This window comes from Ahaetulla prasina, chromosome 3, assembly GCF_028640845.1.
Source record: "Ahaetulla prasina isolate Xishuangbanna chromosome 3, ASM2864084v1, whole genome shotgun sequence".
In the NCBI taxonomy this organism is placed as follows: domain Eukaryota; kingdom Metazoa; phylum Chordata; class Lepidosauria; order Squamata; family Colubridae; genus Ahaetulla; species Ahaetulla prasina.
Window position 1 is genome coordinate 20639986 of NC_080541.1, and position 21176 is coordinate 20661161.

Below are 21176 nucleotides of genomic sequence, written 5' to 3' on the forward strand. Positions count from 1 at the left end.
TGGGACTCTGCAACCGTCATAAACATGAGCCAGTTGCCAAGATTCTTAATTTTGACCCCCTTGCTGCCCACGGCGATGCCGCAAACGGTTGTTAAGTGTGTGTGTGTAGGAAAAAAAGACGGTTGGTCGCTCTCCCCCCACCCCACCCGCGATGTTGTAACGTTGGAACGGTCACTAAACGAACCGTTGTAAATCGAGGAGTGCCTGTCCCTGCACTCCAGGTCTTTGAGAAACGGTCCCAAGGTGATCCTAGATTACTTTTAGAGGGAATCCAGGACACCCCACAGCCGGGGAACCCGAGCAGCCGACTTGTTTTCTTAGCGTCGGGGAGGCTTGTAGGCGTTCTGAGGGAAACGCCTCCATCCAGGTGGGTCCTCGGGGCAGCGTCCGGACCTCACCCCCCAACTCCGGCTCAACAGGGCGAGCGTCCCGAAGGCAGAAAGCCTCGCCCTTCCGCCCCTCCTCTCCTTCCCCGCCCCTGCCCTCCCCTAACCCACCCCGCTGCCTTAACCCGGGTCCCTCCCCTCGGCCAAGTCTCCGCCGACCTCTCGGAGTAGCGACGCGGCTCCGGCCGCTCTCTTTTACCCACTTCTTTTTTTTTTTTCTTCCCCTCCCTTCCCCGGGGCGTGGTGTGTGTGTGTGTGTGTGTGTCTGTGTGTACCGCGCGCGGGTGTGTGTTTGTGTGTGTGCCCGTGCGCTCAATCACATGGTGTTTTAAGAAATGCTCCAAAGATGGCGGTAGCGGCGGCCGGAGGAGGCGGCAGCAGCGGCGGCGTCGGCCGGTGGCAGCGGAGCGGCGCGCTGGAAGTTTTGGTGCGCGACCGGTGGCACCGGGTGCTGGTGACCCTGAGCGGCGAGGCGCTGGTGCTGAGCGGCGAGGAAAGCAGCGGCGGCGCCGCGGCTTACAACGGCATCGGGGCAGCCTCGGCGGGCAATGGAACTTTCTGCGGCAGAGGAGCCGGCGGCGGGGCGTCGAGGGCGGCTACAGCCTCTTCTTGCCCGCTGCCCGGCGCTGCCTCGCCCGAGTCGCCGTCGGGGAGCAGCTACAACAGCAGCGGCAATAACAACGGCGGGAGCCCCGCGGTGGCGGCGGCGGCGATGGGAGTTCGGACGCCGCTGACCGACTTGCCCGAACAAGTGCCCGAAGCCGTCTCCAACCAGAAGCGGTGCGTCAAGGTGTTGAAGCAAGAGATGGGCGGTTTGGGCATCAGCATCAAAGGGGGCAAAGAGAACAAGATGCCCATCCTCATCAGCAAGATCTTCAAGGGCTTGGCGGCCGACCAGACCCAGGCGCTCTACGTCGGCGATGCCATCCTGACCGTCAACGGCGCGGATCTGCGCGATGCCACCCACGACGAAGCCGTGCAGGCGCTCAAGAGGGCGGGCAAGGAGGTCATGCTGGAAGGTAAGTTTGCGCGTCCGACGCGCGCCGGGGGGGGGGATCCCTAAAAAACACCTCCTCCCCGTTTCTTTGCCTCTCCTCTCTCTCTCTCTGTGCAGGCGCTCTGCACATGCCCGCAGGCAATCCTGGTTAGGTTTGCAGTGGCGTGTCTGTTAAAACGTGAAAATGCCTTTTACTTTGAACCCGGGGTGTGGGGGTGAGAACAACCCGGAGGTGTGGGAAGGCGCGCGCGTGTGCCGCCTTTGCACGCTGTTCGCCAGGAGGATCTGGATCTGGCATTCCAAGGTTATGACGCCACGTGTTGCTGGACGCTCGCTGGTCCTGCGCTTCCAAACACGTGCGCCGCGCGGGGGGTTCCTCGTGGGAAACCGAGGCTTGTTGCAGAATGCGGGGCCGATCTAGTGGGGGGTGGGTGAGGGGTGCGTGTATGTGTATGTGTGGAGGAGAGGGGGGAGGATCTCTTCCTCCGGTTGTATATCACAGTTTAGTAGCTTCCCAGCTCTCAACCCGGTTCTGGAGCCGCATCGTTGTTAAAAAAATAATAATAATTCAATGCATTCAATGTTACAATATTTTGCTTTTACTATGGGATACATAGAGAATAAACAATGAATATGGACGGAAACTTATCAATGAGAGAGACAACCTGGAACTAAAGAGAACTTCCCTGACAGTAAGATACAATGAATCAATGGGACAGCTTGCCTCCAGAAGTTGTGGGTGCTCCAACGCTGGAGGTTTTTTTTATAAAGAGATTGGACAACCGTTTGTATGAAATAGCGTAGGCCTCCTGCTTGAGCAGGGGTTGGACTAGAAGACCTCCAAGGTCCCTTCCAACTGTTGTTCTTTGAAAATCTAAAGAAGCCCCGCAAAGCGGGCTCCTTTTCCCCTCCTCCCAAAAGACTTGGAATGAGCTTTCATCCCAGAAACCAGCATCGTCTGCAACCATTCACACAACCCCCCACCCCATACAACTGCATTTACCCACGCGCGTGGACTTCTAAAGTTTTCACCTTCATATTTTCTGCAGAGAGGCTAGCCAGGGATGTCTTTTGGAGTCGTGCCCGGCTAACCAGTTCGAGCATGTTAGGTGATTAGAAGCCTTTCTGGCTAGTTAGTTACTTTGGGTTAATGGGGAGAGAAGCCGCTTTCAAGCTATGAGTAACAAGCCCAAAACCAGCCGTGGTGAAAAAATGGAACTGCCTTCTTACACGCCCCCCACCCCCAAAACCTTTTAGTAGCAGTTGCTCATTACGGAGTTACTTTAAGTTCCCTTCCTTGCAATGGTTGGGGAGAGTTGCAGTGTACTGTAGCCGTTTCAATTTGGATAAAAACTTAAGGAGAGGCAGCGGTAAAATGTTACAGCCTGAGATACCAGCTGTCCTGGATCTGTGGGCTAGCAAATCCCCTTTAACATAGCTAGCGTCTTGTGCAAACGAGGTTATATTGATGTTTAGTAAAATATGGTTCGTTACTGATGGGAAAGCAAGAGTCCATATGTGTCAGGGTATGAATCTGTCACAGCTGAAAAAGGCAAACAGCTGGGCTAATAAGCTTTTCATATGGTGTTCCTTTGGCAGGCTTAAGGGCCTCTAGCAGGTTTTTTTTTTTTTGCAAGCCGATCTGGAAAAACAGGATCAGAGGCTTTCTGGTGATAAAAAAGATAGTTTTCCTTTTTCTAAAAAAAAATCACCTTAAAGATAGGAAATAATTAGGTGTGTATGTTTTTGAGAAACTCCTTCCCTTTCCACAGGTGAGAACTTACGGGTTGTACAGGGTTATTAAGTAAAACAGCAGGAGGGATACCATTTCTTCAGCTACTACAATCTTTACCATTTTATTCCCCCCTCCATAGCTGATTAAATGGGGGCTCTCTTAAGATGTGCTGATAAATCTGATGGGCAGACTTTTTAAATTTAATTCTCTTCCTTTCTGACGGGAGAATTAAGCTGTATGAAAGGCAAGGTGTTTTCCTATGATTGCGCTGTAGTTTTCCTATGCTTGCTGTGGCTGAATGCGTGGGAGTCAATACTTGTGCTGTTTTATTTGATAGTGAGACCCTAGCCACTTGCTCTTCTAAGCAAGTTAGACTTTTTGTACGGTTCATGATGTAGGAGAGAGAATTCCAACAGTCGAACGAGTGCTAAACCAAACTAGTGCCATATTATGAAATACCGTTTCAAGCATTATCAAACTTAGGGGAGACAAGCGCAAACATTTAATCTACAACATGGGCTGGATGAGCCCTTGGGAAGAGAGGCAAAAAGACCCCCCCAGTGTGGGCTAATGATTAAGCTGTTAGATTGGCATAAAGAAAATTTGGGTTCAAAACTACGCACAGTCACCAAATTGTGGTTGGTGATTTGGGCTAGTTACAGTTTCTCAGGACATTCTATTTCACAGAATTATTTTGGGGGAAAATAGAAGGAAACACTAACAACCTTGAGTTCCTGAACATAAATAAAAGTGGGATATAAATCCAACAAATAAATTAAGTGGGTAAGGAGATATCATACATGAGATTTGATTGTGGGGGCGGTTTCTTTCTTCTCTGGAGTATATACCTGTTTTAGTTCTTATGTGACAATTTTTACCTGTTTCCCAACTTGGAATTTAAGTCAAAAGTCATTTGAAAAGTCACTTCTGGCATAACAGTCTTGGAGAGGTCTTTAAAATACACAAAAACTCATTGTCATCTTCCAAGTAAGAACCTGTAAAATTGTATCCTTCCAGTATAATATTATGAATCTGCCCTTAAAATCACACTCAAATACATTTAGGGGGATAATCCCACATATGTGCTGAAGTAAAATCTCTTAAAAGGGGAAGGCATTCAGCCCATAGATTATGAGATTCTGAATTGATAATGGGGAAAAAAATGAAAGCTTAATTAACTCAAGGAAGCACCTATAATACCTCAGAGTCAAAGAGATTAGATTATGCAATTCTGATTTTAAAAGTTGGATGGAGGTGAGTGACAGGATTGCCAAGGAAAATAATCATGCTATTTAAACTGCAGAAGTCTATGCATTAGACAAAGGTTAGTGCTGGAACACTGACTAAGGCCTAGTTCTAAGGAAATTGTGGCTTTGTCTGTCACCCACAGCTCGGTGCCTTCTTGGTGTGCTGTCTTTTAAGTTCCATAATTCCCAGCGAGAATGCATTGCATAAGATTGTTGCAAAAAAAAATTGGTCTAGTCCATCACAACAGATGGGTGTGTACTGAAGTTTTTGGTGGAAATAATCACAAGGATAATTTTCCCCCCAGATTTGAGGACTGTAAACCACATTTTTATAAGATTTTGAATTTTTTTTGGGGTGGGTGGGTGGAGACAATTACCTGGAAATCTTCTGCTGTTCTCACTGTCTGTCAAGGCAAATTAAAAGTGCAGGCCTTTAGAAAATTGGAAATTGTAAAATTAAACATCCATGCTATGTTCGTAGAAGAAAAAAATGCCCTCAATTATCACTTGTTTGCACACACAAGTTCATTGTAACCTTTAGATCTTGACCTCCAAGTTGTTGGCATAAGTGTAGAAAGCTAACAATACACCACCATTTTTAATCACTTTTTTTTGTAAAGGATTTGTTCAAATACATGCCACTGCTTATCTTTCATACTTTCAAAACTTAAAAGTAAGTATGTTACTGGAGCGGAAAAATGTTCCCAAAAGTTACAAGGACACAACAATTTTTTTCTTTGCATGACAGTTATTACTGAACAAGTTTTGTGTATTGCTTCTCTTAAGCGATATAGAACATAGAATCAAATGTCAGCAGTACAAAAATATCAAACATATAATTTATAAAAGTAACAAAGAAGTGTTGACAGGGTCTTAATCCATTATGAGTCCAAATTATATAACACATACCAACATAGTCCTTATGCTGGTTATTGACTAAAATAAAATTCGACTGGTGTTCCTGTAGGGATAATCTTCTTTAAACCAACTTGAGTTTGAAAAATGAGTCTGCAAACTTTTAACCTTCCCTGGTTTCTTTTGGACTAGGTGACTTGAAAGGAGACAAATAGTCACTGCCTACGAGCCGCGGTGGCACAGTGGTTAGGGTGCAGTACTGCAGGATACATCTGCTGATCACCAGCTGCCAGCAGTTTGACAGATCAAATCTCACCAGGCTCAAGGTTGACTCAGTCTTCCATCCTTCTGAGTTCGGTAAAATGAGGACCCAGATTGTTGGGGGCAATATGCTGACTCTGTAAACCACTTAGAGAGGGCTGTAAAGCACTATGAAGCGGTATATAAGTCTAAGTGCTGCTATTGCTATAAGTAATTGCTATAACATATGACCAAAATCCGAATCCGCATATAGACGAGAGGTCGAACGACTAGCCTTGTGATGCAACCAAAACAATCTGGAACTGAACACACTCAAAACCGTAGAAATGGTGGTAGACTTTAGGACAAACCCTTCCATACTTCCACTTGACAACACAGTATCAACAGTAGAAACCTTCAAATTTCTAGGTTCTATCATATCGCAAGATCTCAAATGGACAGCTAACATCAAAAACATCATTAAAAAAGGACAACAAAGAATGTTCTTTCTGCGCCAACTCAGTAAGCTCAAACTGCCCAAGGAGCTTCTGATCCAATTCTACAGAGGAATTATTGAGTCTGTCATTTGCACCTCTATAACTGTCTGGTTCGGTTCTGCAACCCAACAAGAAAAACACAGACTTCAGAGGATAATTAGAACTGCAGAAAAAATAATTGCTATCAACCTGCCTTCCATTGAGAACCTGTATACTGCACGAATCAAGAAGAGGGCCGTGAAAATATTTGCAGATCCCTCGCATCCTGGACATAAACTGTTTCAACTCCTACCCTCAAAACGACGCTATAGAGCACTGCACACTAGAACAACTAGACACAAGAACAGTTTTTTCCCGAAGGCCATCACTCTGCTAAACAAATAATTCCATCAACACTGTCAGACTATTTACTGAATCTGCACTACTATTAATCGTTTCATAGTTCCCATCACCAATCTCTTTCCACTTATGACTATATGACTATAACTTGTTGCTGGCAATCCTTATGATTTATATTGATATATTGGCCATCAATTGTGTTGTAAGTGTTGTACCTTGATGAACGTATCTTTTCTTTTATGTACACCGAGAGCCTATGCACCAAGACAAATTCCTTGTGTGTCCAATCACACTTGGCCAATAAAAAATTCTATTCTATTCTATTCTATTCTATTCTATTCTAAAAAATTGAGCCCAAAATTTCTGTTGCTAAGCAAAACAGTTGTTAAATGAATTTTTCCCCATATTTTGAGCTTTCTTGACACAGTTGTTAGGTAAATCACGTTCAGTTAGTCATTAAGTGAATCTGGCTTCCTAGGTGACATTCATTGCTTATCAGAAGGTCACAAAAGGTGATCACCTAACCCCAGGATACTTCAACCATCATAAAGATATGCCACTTGCTGAATTTTGATCACATGTCCATAGGGATGCTGCTGTGATCATAAGTATGAAAAACAAGTCATAAGTCATTTTTTTTCAGTGCCATTGCTAATTCAAACGGTCACTAAACAAATGGCTTTTAAGTCGAGGACTGCCTGTATTTTCTACAAACTTCATCCTTTCTCAAAATTTAAATAATCTGGGGAATGACATTGTACTGTGTTAGATGCCACTTCATCATAGAAATAAATTGCTGTCCCTATTATTGTTTCTATTTAAACAGACGTTATGCAGAAATTTGCAGACAAACATATCAAGTCAGAGAAGAACTTGTTCGCCTATAGATCACACAAAGCACATGGAGCATAAGTAGCTGACAATCCCAATGCCACTAAACATATAAAGAGCTGAGGAGCCAACCTTCCTACTGCAAAGCATTTATTTGACAACAATTGCTCATATGAAAAGTTAATGTGAATGGGAAGGTTGTATCTAAACGTAACTTTTCCACCTGCAAAATAATTAAGATGATTGACATAAATATTAGAATGTAATATTTGGAGCCAGAGCCAAGTTAAATTCCTTAATCTGACACCCTGACTCCTTTGATTTTTGTCTTCAGTAGTAATTGAGACAGACAATTAAGAAGTTCAACAAGGATGTGTTGATTGCTCTAATATAGGTAAAATTTATAGTGAAAGGGATAGCGTTGTACTTGCAAATAGGGTTTGATCCTCTCTTTTCTTATTCTTTCATTCATAACTGAGATGTGGATTAATATCTTGGATTGGCACAAAATCACAAATCAAATGTACAAGGTCAATTTTAATGGAAGCATGCAATACATTGTTAGGTTGTTCTTTTGTTCCTGAATTCTGATTCCTCTGCTTTTTGAAGGCCAAGTAATGAGCAGTTATAAAATATAGATGTTTGAAGTTTCAGCTTTATTTCAAGATTTATGCCTTCTACAATCTAGCACCTTTTACCTGTGTTGGACAGTGAAAGCTATTCTAGAATAGAATAGAATAGAATAGAATAGAATAGAATAGAATAGAATAGAATAGAATAGAATAGAATAGAATAGAATTTTATTGGCCAAGTGTGTCTTGGTAGGAGTTGAAACAGTTTATGTCCAGGATGCGAGGGATCTGCAAATATTTTCACGGCCCTCTTCTTGATTCGTGCAGTATACAGGTCCTCAATGGAAGGCAGGTTGGTAGCAATTATTTTTTCTGCAGTTCTAATTATCCTCTGAAGTCTGTGTTTTTCTTGTTGGGTTGCAGAACCAAACCAGACAGTTATAGAGGTGCAAATGACAGACTCAATAATTCCTCTGTAGAACTTCTACTTATAATATAATATAATATAGAATAGAATAGAATAGAATAGAATTTATTTATTGGCCAAGTGTGATTGGACACACAAGGAATTTGTCTTGGTGCATATGCTCTCAGTGTACATAAAAGAAAAGATACGTTCATCAAGGTACGACATTTACAACACAATTCTTATTCTTATGAACTCTTGCAACTGCGAGGTGCCCCCGCCTCGCAGAAATGGCCCTCCACACTACCGAGGGCCGGCCTCTCTGACGGGTTTTGGGACCCACAGAGGTGGCATGCGAAAAAAAAGAACCTGTGGGGTTTTTTTAAATAGGGAATTTTTAAGGGGTGGGAGGGTGAGGTCGGGTAATGGGGGTAGCCCGTCGGGGGGGGGGGTTTAAACGGCGGGAGGGGATTGCCAGTCCCAGTGCATGCTCACGGCACTATTTCATTGGGTCCGAAGATGGGGGGAGGGGGATGTTCAGAGCGGAGTGTGTCATTCCATCTGTACGGTGAGTGGGAGAGGCAGATATGGCGGAGGCAAGGGGTCGTATCGTTCTCTGGGAGCACGTGCTCGATGTCTTAAAGCGATCACGTGCTCCGGCCCCTCAGTCCTTACTCGTTCCCCGGATGGTCAGGATCCTCAGAGCCTGGGTCTTCGGTTGATGCTGTGCAATGCCCGCTCCGTGGTTAATAAGGCTCCCTTGATTCATGATCTTATCCAGAGGGAGTTCGCGGACTTTACGGGCATTACGGAGACCTGGTTGGGCACAGAGGGGGGTGTTCCCCTGGTTGAACTGTGCCCACCAGGTTTCCGTGCATTTCATCAGCCGAGGGCCCAAGGTAGGGGTGGGGGGGTGGCGGTTGTGATTAAGGAAAGCCTAGAGCCGAGGGAGTCCACTGTGTCTCAGATAGCTGGCTGTGAATCCCTCCTTGTGAAGTGGGGCCATAGGAATCAGATGGGTCTGTTGATCACGTACCTGGCTCCTTGCTGCGTGACTACAGCCCTACCTGAGCTGCTGGAGGTGCTTGCCGAGGTGGCAGTTGAGATTCCCAGACTTCTGGTCATGGGGGATTTCAACTTGCCATCGGCCGGCTTGTCGTCAACGGCACCTCAGGAGTTCCTGGCTTCCATGACGGCCATGGACATGATTCAAGTAACTGATGGCCCTACACACATGGGGGGAGGCACGCTAGACTTGATTTTTATCTCTGGACAGTGGATTAATGATCTGGAATTAGGAGATTTAGTGACAGAACCGGTGTCATGGTCAGATCATTTTCTCCTTCGCCTAGACTTTCGGACCGCCGCTAACCACCGCAGGGAGACGGAGCCAATGCGTTGGTTCCGTCCCAGGCGCCTGATGGACCCGGAGAGGTTCCAGACGGAGCTTGGGCCGTTCCCTGAGGATCTTGCCCACGGCATGACTGAAGAACTAGTAGCGGCCTGGGAGCGGGCCGCGGCTGGGGCTTTGGACTGTGTCGTGCCTTTGCGGCCTCTGACCCGGCGTAGATCTCAATTGGCTCCTTGGTTCTCTGAGGAGCTGAGGGAGATGAAACGCCGGAGAAGACGCCTAGAGAGCATCTGGAGGTCTAGCCGTTCCGAGGCTGATCGGACACTAGTGAGGTCTTTTACTAAGACCTACCTAGTGGCAATGAGGGAGGTGAAACGTTCCTACATTTCCACCCTCATTGCATCGGCAGATAACCACCCAGCCGCCCTGTTCCGGGTGACTCGCTCCCTCCTTCGTCAGGAGGGGCGGGATGACCCCCTACAGGGACGTGCTGAGGAGTTTAACGGTTATCTATACGATAAAATCGTTCAGCTTCGGGATAGTTTAGACCAAAATTGCGATGATCCAAGTGGGATGGCGGAGGCACGTCTTGTTGAGGTTGTTTGGGATGAGTTTGAGTCTGTGACTCTCGAGGACGTGGACAGGTTGCTGGGAAGGTTACATGCAACCACATGTTTACTGGACCCGTGTCCTTCCTGGCTGGTGCTGGCTACTCAGGAAGTGACACGAGGCTGGCTCCAGGGAATTATAAATGCTTCGTTGTTGGAAGGGGTTTTCCCCGCCGCCTTGAAAGAGGCGGTGATGAGACCCCTCCTCAAGAAGCCTTCCCTGGACCCAGCTATTTTGGGTAATTATCGTCCAGTCTCCAACCTTCGCTTTGTGGCGAAGGTTGTAGAGAGTGTGGTGGCATGGCAGCTTCCCCAGTACCTGGATGAAGCTGTCTATCTAGACCCGTTCCAGTCCGGCTTCCGGTCCGGTCACAGTACGGAGACAGCTTTGGTCGCGTTGGTGGATGACCTCTGGAGGGCCAGGGCCAGGGGCTGTTCCTCTGCCCTGGTCCTATTAGATCTCTCAGCGGTGTTCGATACCATCGACCATGGTATCCTGCTGCACCGGTTGGAGGGACTGGGAGTGGGAGGCACCGTTTATCGGTGGTTCTCCTCCTATCTCTCCGACCGGTCGCAGACGGTGTTGACGGGGGCATAGGTCGACCGCGAGGCGCCTCACTTGTGGGGTACCTCAGGGGTCGATTCTATCGCCCCTCCTGTTCAACATCTACATGAAGCCGCTGGGTGAGGTCATCAGTGGTTTCAGGGTGAGTTATCATCTGTACGCTGATGATACGCAGCTGTACTTTTCCACCCCGGACCACCCCAACGAAGCTGTCGAAGTGCTGTCCCGGTGTCTGGAAGCCGTACAGGTCTGGATGGGGAGAAACAGACTCAAGCTCAATCCCTCCAAGACGGAGTGGCTGTGGATGCCGGCACCCCGGTTCAGTCAGCTGCAGCCGCAGCTGGCTGTGGGGGGCGAGTTATTGGCCCCGACGGAGAGGGTGCGCAACCTGGGTGTCCTCTTGGATGGGCGGCTGTCGTTTGACGATCATTTGGCGGCCATCTCCAAGAGGGCCTTCCACCAAGTACGCTTGGTGCGCCAGTTGCGCCCCTTCCTTGACCGGGATGCCTTATGCACGGTCACTCATGCCCTCGTCACTTCCCGCTTGGATTATTGCAATGCTCTCTACATGGGGCTGCCCTTGAAGTGCACCCGGAGGCTGCAGTTAGTCCAGAATGCAGCTGCGCGGGTAATAGTGGGAGCAACTCGTTGCTCCCATGTAACACCAATCCTGCGCAGTCTGCACTGGCTTCCTGTGGTTTTCCGGGTGCGCTTTAAGATTCTGGTCACCACCTTTAAAGCGCTCCATGGCTTAGGACCCGGGTACTTACGGGACCGCCTGCTGTTACCTTTTGCCTCCCACCGACCCGTACGCTCTCACAGAGAGGGCCTTCTCAGGGTGCCGTCCGCCAAACAATGTCGGCTGGCGGCCCCCAGAGGTAGGGCCTTCTCTGTGGGAGCTCCTACGCTCTGGAACGAGCTTCCCCCTGGGTTACGTCAAGTGCCTGATCTTCGGACCTTTCGCCGTGAGCTGAAAACGCACCTATTTATTCAAGCGGGACTGGCTTAAAATTTTAGTGGGTTTATTTATATTTTAATGTTTTAAATGTTTTAAATTCGGCCACCTTATAATATGCTTGTTTTAATTTCTTTTAATGTTTATATTGTGACTTTTACATGGCTGTACACCGCCCTGAGTCCTTCGGGAGAAGGGCGGTATAAAAATTGAATAAAATAAATAAATAAATAAATAAATAAAATAAATAAATTGATGGTCAATATATCAATATAAATCATAAGGATTGCCAGCAACAAGTTATAGTCATACAGTCATAAGTGGAAAGAGATTGGTGATGGGAACTATGAAAACGATTAATAGTAGTGCAGATTCAGTAAATAGTCTGACAGTGTTGATGGAATTATTTGTTTAGCAGAGTGATGGCCTTCGGGAAAAAACTGTTCTTGTGTCTAGTTGTTCTGGTGTGCAGTGCTCTATAGCGTCGTTTTGAGGGTAGGGGTTGAAACAGTTTATGTCCAGGATGTGAGGGATCTGTAAATATTTTCACATAATATAATATAATATAATATAATATAATATAATATAATATAATATAATATAATATAATATAATATAATATAATATAATATAATATAATATAATTAATATAATATAATGTAATATAATATAATATAATATAATTAATATAATATAATATAATATAATATAATATAATATAATATAATATAATATAATATAATATAATATAATATAATATAATATAATATAATATAAGTAGAACTTCTACTTATAATAGTCCACTGTCCAGTGAATCTTGAGAACAAATAGTGGGTCAACCTATTTTCCAAAGCACCAGAAGGCAAGACAAGAAACAATGGATGGAAACTAATCAAGCAAGCAGAGATGGGTAACTTAGAACTATGGAGAAGTTTCCTAACAATGAGAACAATTAACCAGTGGAACAGCTTGCCTTTAGAAGTTGTGGATGCTCCATCACTGGAGGATTTTAAGAAGAGACTGGTCAGCCATTTGTCTGGAAAGTTAGAGGGTCTCCTGCTTGTGCAGGATGTTGGACTAGAAGACTTCCAAGGTCCCTTCCAATTCTATTATTCTGTTGATGACTTGAAAGGAGATTAGACAAAGCAAGTAATTACATGAAAATCTGGAGAAATTCACTTCCATTCCAATAAAGTCAAGCGGAATTGAAAACTATTTTCTCTAGAGAAATCAGGAAGATTATTATACCATCTCTACAAGACCACATTATATCGTTCCAAGCAGCCCTTTTTCATTTTTCAATCTTTGTTTTGTATTTTTGCATGTCACACATTTCTGAATGCTTGCCACACGAACCAGAGTAAAGGAGTAATTAAAATCGGTTGGTAAGGACAACTGGCTCCGGTATGAAGGTATTTTATCAAGTCAAGAAAAGAAACTTTGCTTTTACTTACTAAATTTATTATTTATACAATTCTGTGATAAACTAGGATCCAACAATAACCATTTTAGCTGAGGTGTCAGCAGACAAGGGCCATGAATTTCGCATGCTGTGGCAAGGGAAACTAATAAACTACCCTTGTGATATTAATCGGCCATCTAGTTGTTGCTTGCAGCAGCTTTCCTAGTGTAATATCTCCAAATATATTGGACCACAAGTCCCTGGGTTCTCTGCCAGCATAGGCATTTTTTTTTCCTCACAGAGCATTCTGGGATTTATAATGAGTTTGATGATTGGTGGAGCGATGTCAAGAAAGGATTGCTTTTGGTCCATTTCCTCTGAACATCTGCTCCATCCCTAGGGTGACCAAGAACCTAGCCTTGAAGAGAGTGGGAGAAGCTGGCCTTGTGTTGTGTCTGTGCCCCCCGAGCCGGACCTCCTGCCAGAAAGTGACTTGGAAAGTGAGGGAGAAGGGCCGTCAGGACTTACCTCGGGAGCACCAGCTTCCCTGGCTCAGCTCCAGGAGCCAGAGGCAGTCCAGGTGGAAGAGATAACAAGGCCTCCGTCCCCTGACTCTTTTCCCCACCCCAGACCACACCTCCAGACCCAGCTGATGGCAATCAGGCCTGGCTGGACCCTAGGTTTCGTAGGCAGGAGAGGAGGGAACAACAGAAGCAGGGGTGGGGCAGGCCTAGGAAGTGCTGAGTCATGGAGCCACACCCCACAGGATAGAAAGGCAGCAAGAGCTGCTGTGCCTCTTTGTAGCAGGCAAATTAACTGCTTAACTAAGAGCTGAAGTACTGTTTGTTCCTGGGTGACTCATCGGCGTCGAGGGAGATAACAGAGACACTTGGCAGATGCTCGCTCTTTTGCTGCCAGAGCTGATAGTGCCGGCTAATTAAGCCATCGCTCGGACGGAGGCAAGGGGGGGACAGAACACCTTGGTGGTTAGTTGATTCAAGCAAGTGCCATTTTCTTAAAGTGATTTTCTCACAGCTGCAGTAGTTACTAGCCAGTCCAGGCAGGCCATAACTTTGAACATTTTTAGGAGCAGGGCTGTTTCTTTTACGACAAGGGTGTCAAATTCGATTTCATTGAGGGCCACATCAGGGGGCATGGCCATCTTGAAATCACCTGTGTCAGGGGCATCTGTGGTGGCTTGGGCAGGGCTGGGGGGTTTCTGCGACGGCCTTCTGCAGCACTCTGCCAGCAAAGAGGGCTCCATTTTTGCTGGCAGAAGCACCGCAGGCTGATCCTTTGCTGTTTCCAGGGTGGCCCCTTAGGCCAGATCTAAGCACCCAGCAGGCTAAATCCAGCTCGTTGGCCTTGGTTTTGACACCCCTGGTTTACGAGATAAGATTAGCTTGAGAGCAAACACCTTTCTCCTCCTATTCTCCTGGAATTTAGCATAAGGATTTAATGTTGATATCACCAAAATAAAAAGGGAGAGAGGTCTTCGAACACCATTGCTTAAACACAGGGATGTGATGATTAAAAGGAAAGGCTTTGGGTAACTTATCTGGGGTATTGCCACCATAACCTCTAATGGTCTGTAATCAGGTAGACAAATATTATTTTGGAAAAACCTGTTGTAAACCTTCAAGAGTTATCCCCAAGGTGCTTTTTCAAGAGGCAACTGGACTTTCTGCTTTCTGAAGAAGCTTCTTGGATGAGAAGCAAAACATCTTCAGAGAAAAACCAGAAAGTCCAGTTGCTTCTTGAAAAAGCACCTTGGGACAACCATGACCTGGATGATTGAGAATCTCCACAGACAATTCAAGATTTAATTCAAGTTGTCAAGATTTAATTCAAGATTTTCAGAAGCTTGCCTTCAATAGTTGTGGGTTCTCCATCACTGGAGGCTATTAAGAAGAGGCCACTTCTTAATAGATGGTCACTGGGTGGTCACTTGTCTGGAATGGTATATATCTATATCTTGCTTGAGCAGGGGTTTGGACTATAAGATCTCCAAGGTCCCTTCTAATCTATTATTCTGTTAAAATTCAACATAGCCATCCTTATTTATGTAACATTTTGCCAGCTCCTGTACTCTTCCTTCTGTCCTATTTTTTCTTCTTCTGTTCAATCTATTTTTTTACCTATGCGATTGCCAAGAGTTGTTTTGGCTGAGATATTATAGAAAAAAAACATTTAATAAATAAATAAAAAACAGATCCTATGGGTTTGTTCCTCTGCTTGTTGTTTACGTGAACTCATTTGCATATATTCTGGATAGGAAGGCAGGCTATAAATCAAAAAAGGTAAAATAACTGTTAAGAATCACAGCAGTTTGCAAGGAAAAAAAAACTCTGCAAGGCTAAGAACGAATAAAGCAACCGATTACAGTAAAATATCAGGACCCTGTAAATTCACTTAGCTTTAGTCCCCACTGAAAACTAGTGGATTTTTAAAATTTAAAAATGTCATTAAAATTGTTTTCAGTAAAAGGCTGTCTGCGGTGTGGGACATCTTGGCTCACAGCCATAAATGCTCGAGGTGTGCTATCCATTCAGTCTCGTTTAAAGAATTAAAGAAAAGGGAAAAAAAATAACATGAAGACATTTGAGGGTATTTTGTGGCTGTTCTCCCAAAACAGCCTTTTGAAAGTGGCGTTGCAGAATAGTCGCAGAATAGCTTTTATGTGGGGCTATGTTGGTCAATTCTGAACTACCCATCCTTCATAAGTACAGTGGGGAAAGATTTAAGTCAGCAAGTATCTAAAGAAAGGTCCTGGCTGATTAACGTTTTGGTGCTGCTTTAAAGATTTCTTTTTTAAAAGGAGCTTACCTAGGTCACCCTAAATCCTTCCTCAGGTAGAACTTGGAAGTGTAGGATATAAATATTTCAATAAGGCAATTGGGCAGGAAGAAATTAAACCATTGATTCTCTGCAAGCAGTTTCCATACAGGCATGAAAATATAATGTTAAATATAAATAAATATAGCATGGGTCCACGGTATTTGAGGAGCCGTATGACCCCAGTGAGACTAAACGCCCCCCACCCCACTTACACTAGTGGAAAAGGGATCAGTGGTGAAATGTAAAATTTGTTACTACGCATTTGTTGTGTGGGCGAAGGTTGGTGGTGGTGGGGTAATGTGACTGGGTGGGCATGGCCAACCTTTTTTTTTTTTTTACTTTTCAAAGCATTTTTCTACAACCTTTTCGGTTGAAGAGGTTGTAGAAAAAATGCTTTTAAAAGGGTCCTCTGACGATCCCAGCTGAGCCACGCGATCCTCAGAGGCTTTTTTAAAAATTATTTTTAAAAGCATTTTTTCGGCCGAAGAAAAAATGCTTTTTAAAAGTTAAAAAAAACCCCAAAAACCTCTGATGATTGTGTGGCTCAGCTGGGCATGGGGGGGGGGAGAACAGGGATTTTTGCTACTGGTTCTCTGAACCACCCACTGCCATCGCTACCAGATTGGGCGATCCGGTCCGAACTGGGAGCATTTCACCCCTGGTACAGATATTGTCTGCTAAGGATTTCTGGTGGGCAGGAACAAGGGGAAGAACCTTTTCTGCTGTGGCTCCGAGGTGAGAACTGCCCCAGTCCCCCTTTTGGCCTCCTGGAAGGGTATTAAAACTTGGCTTTGTTGGTTGGCCTGGGTGGGGCTCACCTCTGAAGACAAAAAAGAAGATCTCATCCCTCTGCCATCTGTCTCAGTCCTTGTTTGTATACAGGTAATCCTTGACTAGGGGACTCAGTAGCTCAGTGGATAAGATGCTGAGCTTGTCGATCGAAAGGTCGGCAGTTCATCGGTTCAGATCCCTAGTGCCGCATAACGGGGGTGAGCTCCCGTTGCTTGTCCCAGCTTCTGCCAACCTAGCGGTTTTGAAAGCATGTAAAAAATGCAAGTAGAAAAATAGGGACCACCTTTGGTGGGAAGGTAACAGTGTTCTATGCGCCTTTGGCATTTAGTCATGCCAGCCACATGACCACGGAGACGTCTTCAGACAGCGTTGACTCTTCGGCTTTGAAACGGAGATGAGCACAGCCTCCTAGGGTCGGGAACAACTAGCACGTACGTGTGAGGGGAACCTTTACCTTTAATTCTCGACTCACAACTACAATTGAGCCCAACATTTCCATTGCTAAGCAAGACAGTTGTTTTGCTCCATTTTGCGAGCTTTCTTGCCACTGTTATTAAGTGAATCACTGCTGTTGTTAACTCAGTTAACTTAGTAACACGGTTGTCAAGTGAATCTGGCTTCCCCATTGACTTTGCTTGTCAGAAGATCCCAAAAGGCGATCCACCTGATCCTGCAACCGCCATAAATACATGCCAGTTGCCACACGTTTGAATTTTGATCATGTGCCTAAGGGGATGCTGCAATGGTCATAATTGTGAAAAACAGTCACAAATCACTCGGTGCCATTGTAACTTTGAATGGTGACTAAATGACTGATTGCAAATCAAGAATGACCTCAAAAGTTTGTTTGCATAGTTTTAATATTGAAATTATTTTTCTGTTAGTCTTTTTATAATCTGTGAGCTGCCCAGTCATTTTATAGGGGAGATGAGTAGCGTAAACATTTAATCAATCAATCAGGCTCTCCGGAGTAATTTTTACCTCATATTTTTGGGGCCCAGAATCTTTGAATTGGTTGAAAGTGTCCAGGGCTGTTATTCCCAAAAAGTAAAAACTGAAGTTTTCCAATTAACACATTTTACTAATGTTGCCGTTTGCTTCACAAGGCTCCTGATTGCGAAGAATCACAAACCAACACAGCTCTCTTCCTATGATCAAGGCAGAGGAATAACCTATGTTTTGTGTCTCTGCAGCTGCCACTGCAGAATTCCCATCCTTAACTCGGGTGCCTCAAGAAACATCCCGTACTGTCATCTGTAAGCTATGCAATTTAATATTCGGACTCAGGGAGAATTAAAATATCCCAGCATTTCAAATTATCCTTCTTTCCCTACCTCATATAAATAGCATTTCCCCTTTCATATGCCTGCATTAATCATTTTCTAATAACAGCTGAAGAGGGCAGATGGGTGAATGAAGTGGGGAACAAGCCATACTCTATTTTACCACATTTGTAAAGGCTTTTTGTCTGAATCATATTTTACAGTTGTGGTACCTGGCCCTCATACTGGCCACGCCTTCTCTTGTAATTGCAACTGCAACCAAAGCACCTAGGATTGAGTGGACTACGGACCAGGCCTCTTCTGAATTTTTAGCTTTCTTTTTAAAAAATCATGTCAATTAAGTAAACTGAGAAAAAAATTAACAGGTAGGTTTTTTGCTCAATTTGCTAGGAGAAGCCCATTTTGGTTTTATAATTTGGGACTAGTAAGAGTTAATTGAAGAGACGCGGTGGCTCAGTGTCTAAGACGCTTAGCTTGTTGATCGAAAGGTCAGCAGTTCAGCGGTTTGAATCCCTAGTGCTGCGTAATGGGGTGAGCTCCCTTTACTTGTCCCAGCTTCTGCCAACCTAGCAGTTCGAAAGCACGTAAAAATGCAAGAAGAAAAATAGGGACCACCTTTGATGGGTCGGTAACAACGTTACATGTGCCTCTGGTGTTTAGTCATGCCGGCCACATGACCATGGAGACGTCTTCAGACAGCGCCTGGCTCTTTGGCTTTGAAACGGAGATGAGCACCGCCCACTAGAGTTGGGAACGACTAGCACATATGTGCAAGGGGAACCTTTACATGCAAGGGGAACCTAAATTAAGAGTTAATTTAGAAAGGTTAACTTAGAAGTGCAAGATTATAAATGCTTGTTTTTTTAAAAAAATGCTATAAAGACAAATATTGTTAAAAATCATGTTTCATTTTCCAGGTTATCGATCATTGATGGCTAATTGTCCTGCATTCATTCATTTGGTGCTTTGAGGTTCCTACACACTCAGGTTTTTTTTACTTCAGATGTAACTGGGACTACTTGGGACTTTAGTTTTTTTTTAAAAATTCTTCTCATTTCAACTCAATAAATAAATAGACAGCAGGTATGTTGCAGAGCAAAACTCCCAGTTCTATCATATTTATTTATAGAAATGCCTGTGGGCCACAGTAAGGATTTTTATCATTCTTTGATGATAAATATGACTTGGGGTTACATTGTACCATTTTCATTGGAAAGGTGCCCGCTTAACCTTTGAAAAAATATACCGGTAGGCCTCAACCAGCGGTGAAATCCAGCCAGATCTATCTGGCTCCCGCGAACCAGTAGCACCGGCGGTGGGAGGCTCGGCCCACTCGCCAGAACGTCATTAAGTTAGGGGCCTCTGGTGGCTCAGACTGCTAAGACAGTCTGTTATTAACAACAGCTACTTGCAATTACTGCAGGTTCAAGTCCCACCAGGCTCAAGGTTGACTCAGCCTTCCATCCTTTATAAGGTAGGTAAAATGAGGACCCAGATTGTTGGGGGCAATAAGTTGACTTTGTATATAATATACAAATGGATGAAGACTATTGCTTGACATAGTGTAAGCCGCCCTGAGTCTTTGGAGAAGGGCGGGATATAAATGCAAATAAAAAAAAAATTAAGTCCCATTTTTTGACCCTCTGTGCATGTGCAGAAGAGGTGTGCGTGCTCACATTCCCAAACCGGTAGCGAAGGTAAGTGCATTTCACCGCTGGCCTCAACGTATAACCATTCATTTAGTGATTGTTCAAAGTTACAACGGCACTGAAAAAAGTGACATGCCAGTTTTTACATTTACGACCATTTATTTATTTATTTATTTATTTAATTAATTAATTTATATACTGCCCTTCTCCCGAAGGACTCAGGGCGGTTTACAGCCAAATTAAAAACAGATTCCACAAAAATTAAAAACATTTTAAAAAGCTAATTCGATTAGGACGAGATAGACTAAAACTATAATAAAACCCATATTAAAACTACATTAAGCCAGCCTTGCGCGATAAAACAAAAAGGTCTTTAGCTCGTGTCGAAAGGTCCGGAGGTCAGGGAGTTGACGTATCCCCGGAGGCAGCTCATTCCAGAGGGCAGGAGCCCCCACAGAGAAGGCCCTCCCCCTGGGGGTCGCAAGTCGACATTGTTTGACTGACGGCACCCTAAGGAGACCTTCCCTATGGGAGCGCATGGGTCAATGGGAGGCTATTGGTAGCAGCAGGCGGTCCCGTAAGTAACCCGGTCCTATGCTATGGAGCGCTTTAAAGGTGATAACCAACACCTTGAATTGCACCCGGAAGACCACCGGAAGCCAGTGCAGCTTGCGCAGGAGAGGTGTCACATGGGAGCTTCTATTACCTGCGCAGCCGCATTCTGGACCAGTTGGAGCCTCCGGATGCTCTTCAAGGGGAGCCCCATGTAGAGAGCGTTATAGTAGTCCAGGCGGGAAGTGACGAGAGCGTGAGTGACCGTGCATAGGGAAACCCGGTCTAGGAAGGGACGCAACTGGCGTATCAGGCGAACCTGATAAAAAGCTCCCCTGGCGACGGCTCTCATACGCTCTGCATTGCAGCTTCCCCATGGTCATGTCATCAAAATACAGATGTTTGGCAACTGGTTCAGATTTATGATGGTTGCAGTGTCCTTTGATCATGTCATTGCCATTTCTTTTTTTTTTAATTTTATTTTTATTACAATTTTTTTTTCATAACAGTTGTACATATTCAACAGAGCCATGACATTATTGTATATTTCGGATCTACCTTCCATATAATTTCTATATACATTATATACATCTAATCATCAATAGCCTTATATATATATTGTTTTCTATTTCTGTTGATTGTCCATGTGTACCAATTTTCCCAGACCGCATAATATTCTGAATCTTCTTTTTCTTGTAGTTCTATGGTAAGCCTGTCCATTTCTGCGCAATCATACTTTTTGGATAATCAGACTCTCTAGTGATATGTTACTAAGTTTCCACTATTGCGCGGACGCAATCCTTGCCGCTATTAGAATGAGCAAAATCAAGTATCTTGTTTTTTTAATCAAATTTTGTCTTAAACATTTCCAAGAGAAATGTTTCTGGATTTAGTTCATTGCCATTTCTAAGCCGGCTTCTGACAAGCTAAGCTAGTGGGGAAGCCAGATTTGCTGAATGACTCCATGATTCCCTTAACAATGGCAATGATTTGTTTAACAACTGAAAGGTAATAAAATGGGGCAAAATTCACTTACCCACTGTCTTGCTTAGCAATGAAAATTTTGGGCTCAATTC

The 21176-nt window shown here is 44.6% G+C and overlaps 1 protein-coding gene across 2 annotated transcripts in view; it reads left to right on the forward strand.

The window, feature by feature from the left end:
- Positions 1-543: 543 nt before the first annotated feature.
- Positions 544-21176, forward strand: part of SNTB1 (syntrophin beta 1) — a 157950-nt gene continuing 137317 nt past the window's right edge. The window contains exon 1 of one of the 2 annotated variants that reach the window (XM_058177899.1): positions 544-1405. In XM_058177899.1, coding sequence (XP_058033882.1) covers positions 733-1405 — 673 coding nt within the window. In that variant the 5' untranslated portion in view covers positions 544-732. The remainder of the gene's footprint in view (positions 1406-21176) is intronic. The other variant, XM_058177898.1, reaches the window with a different exon arrangement.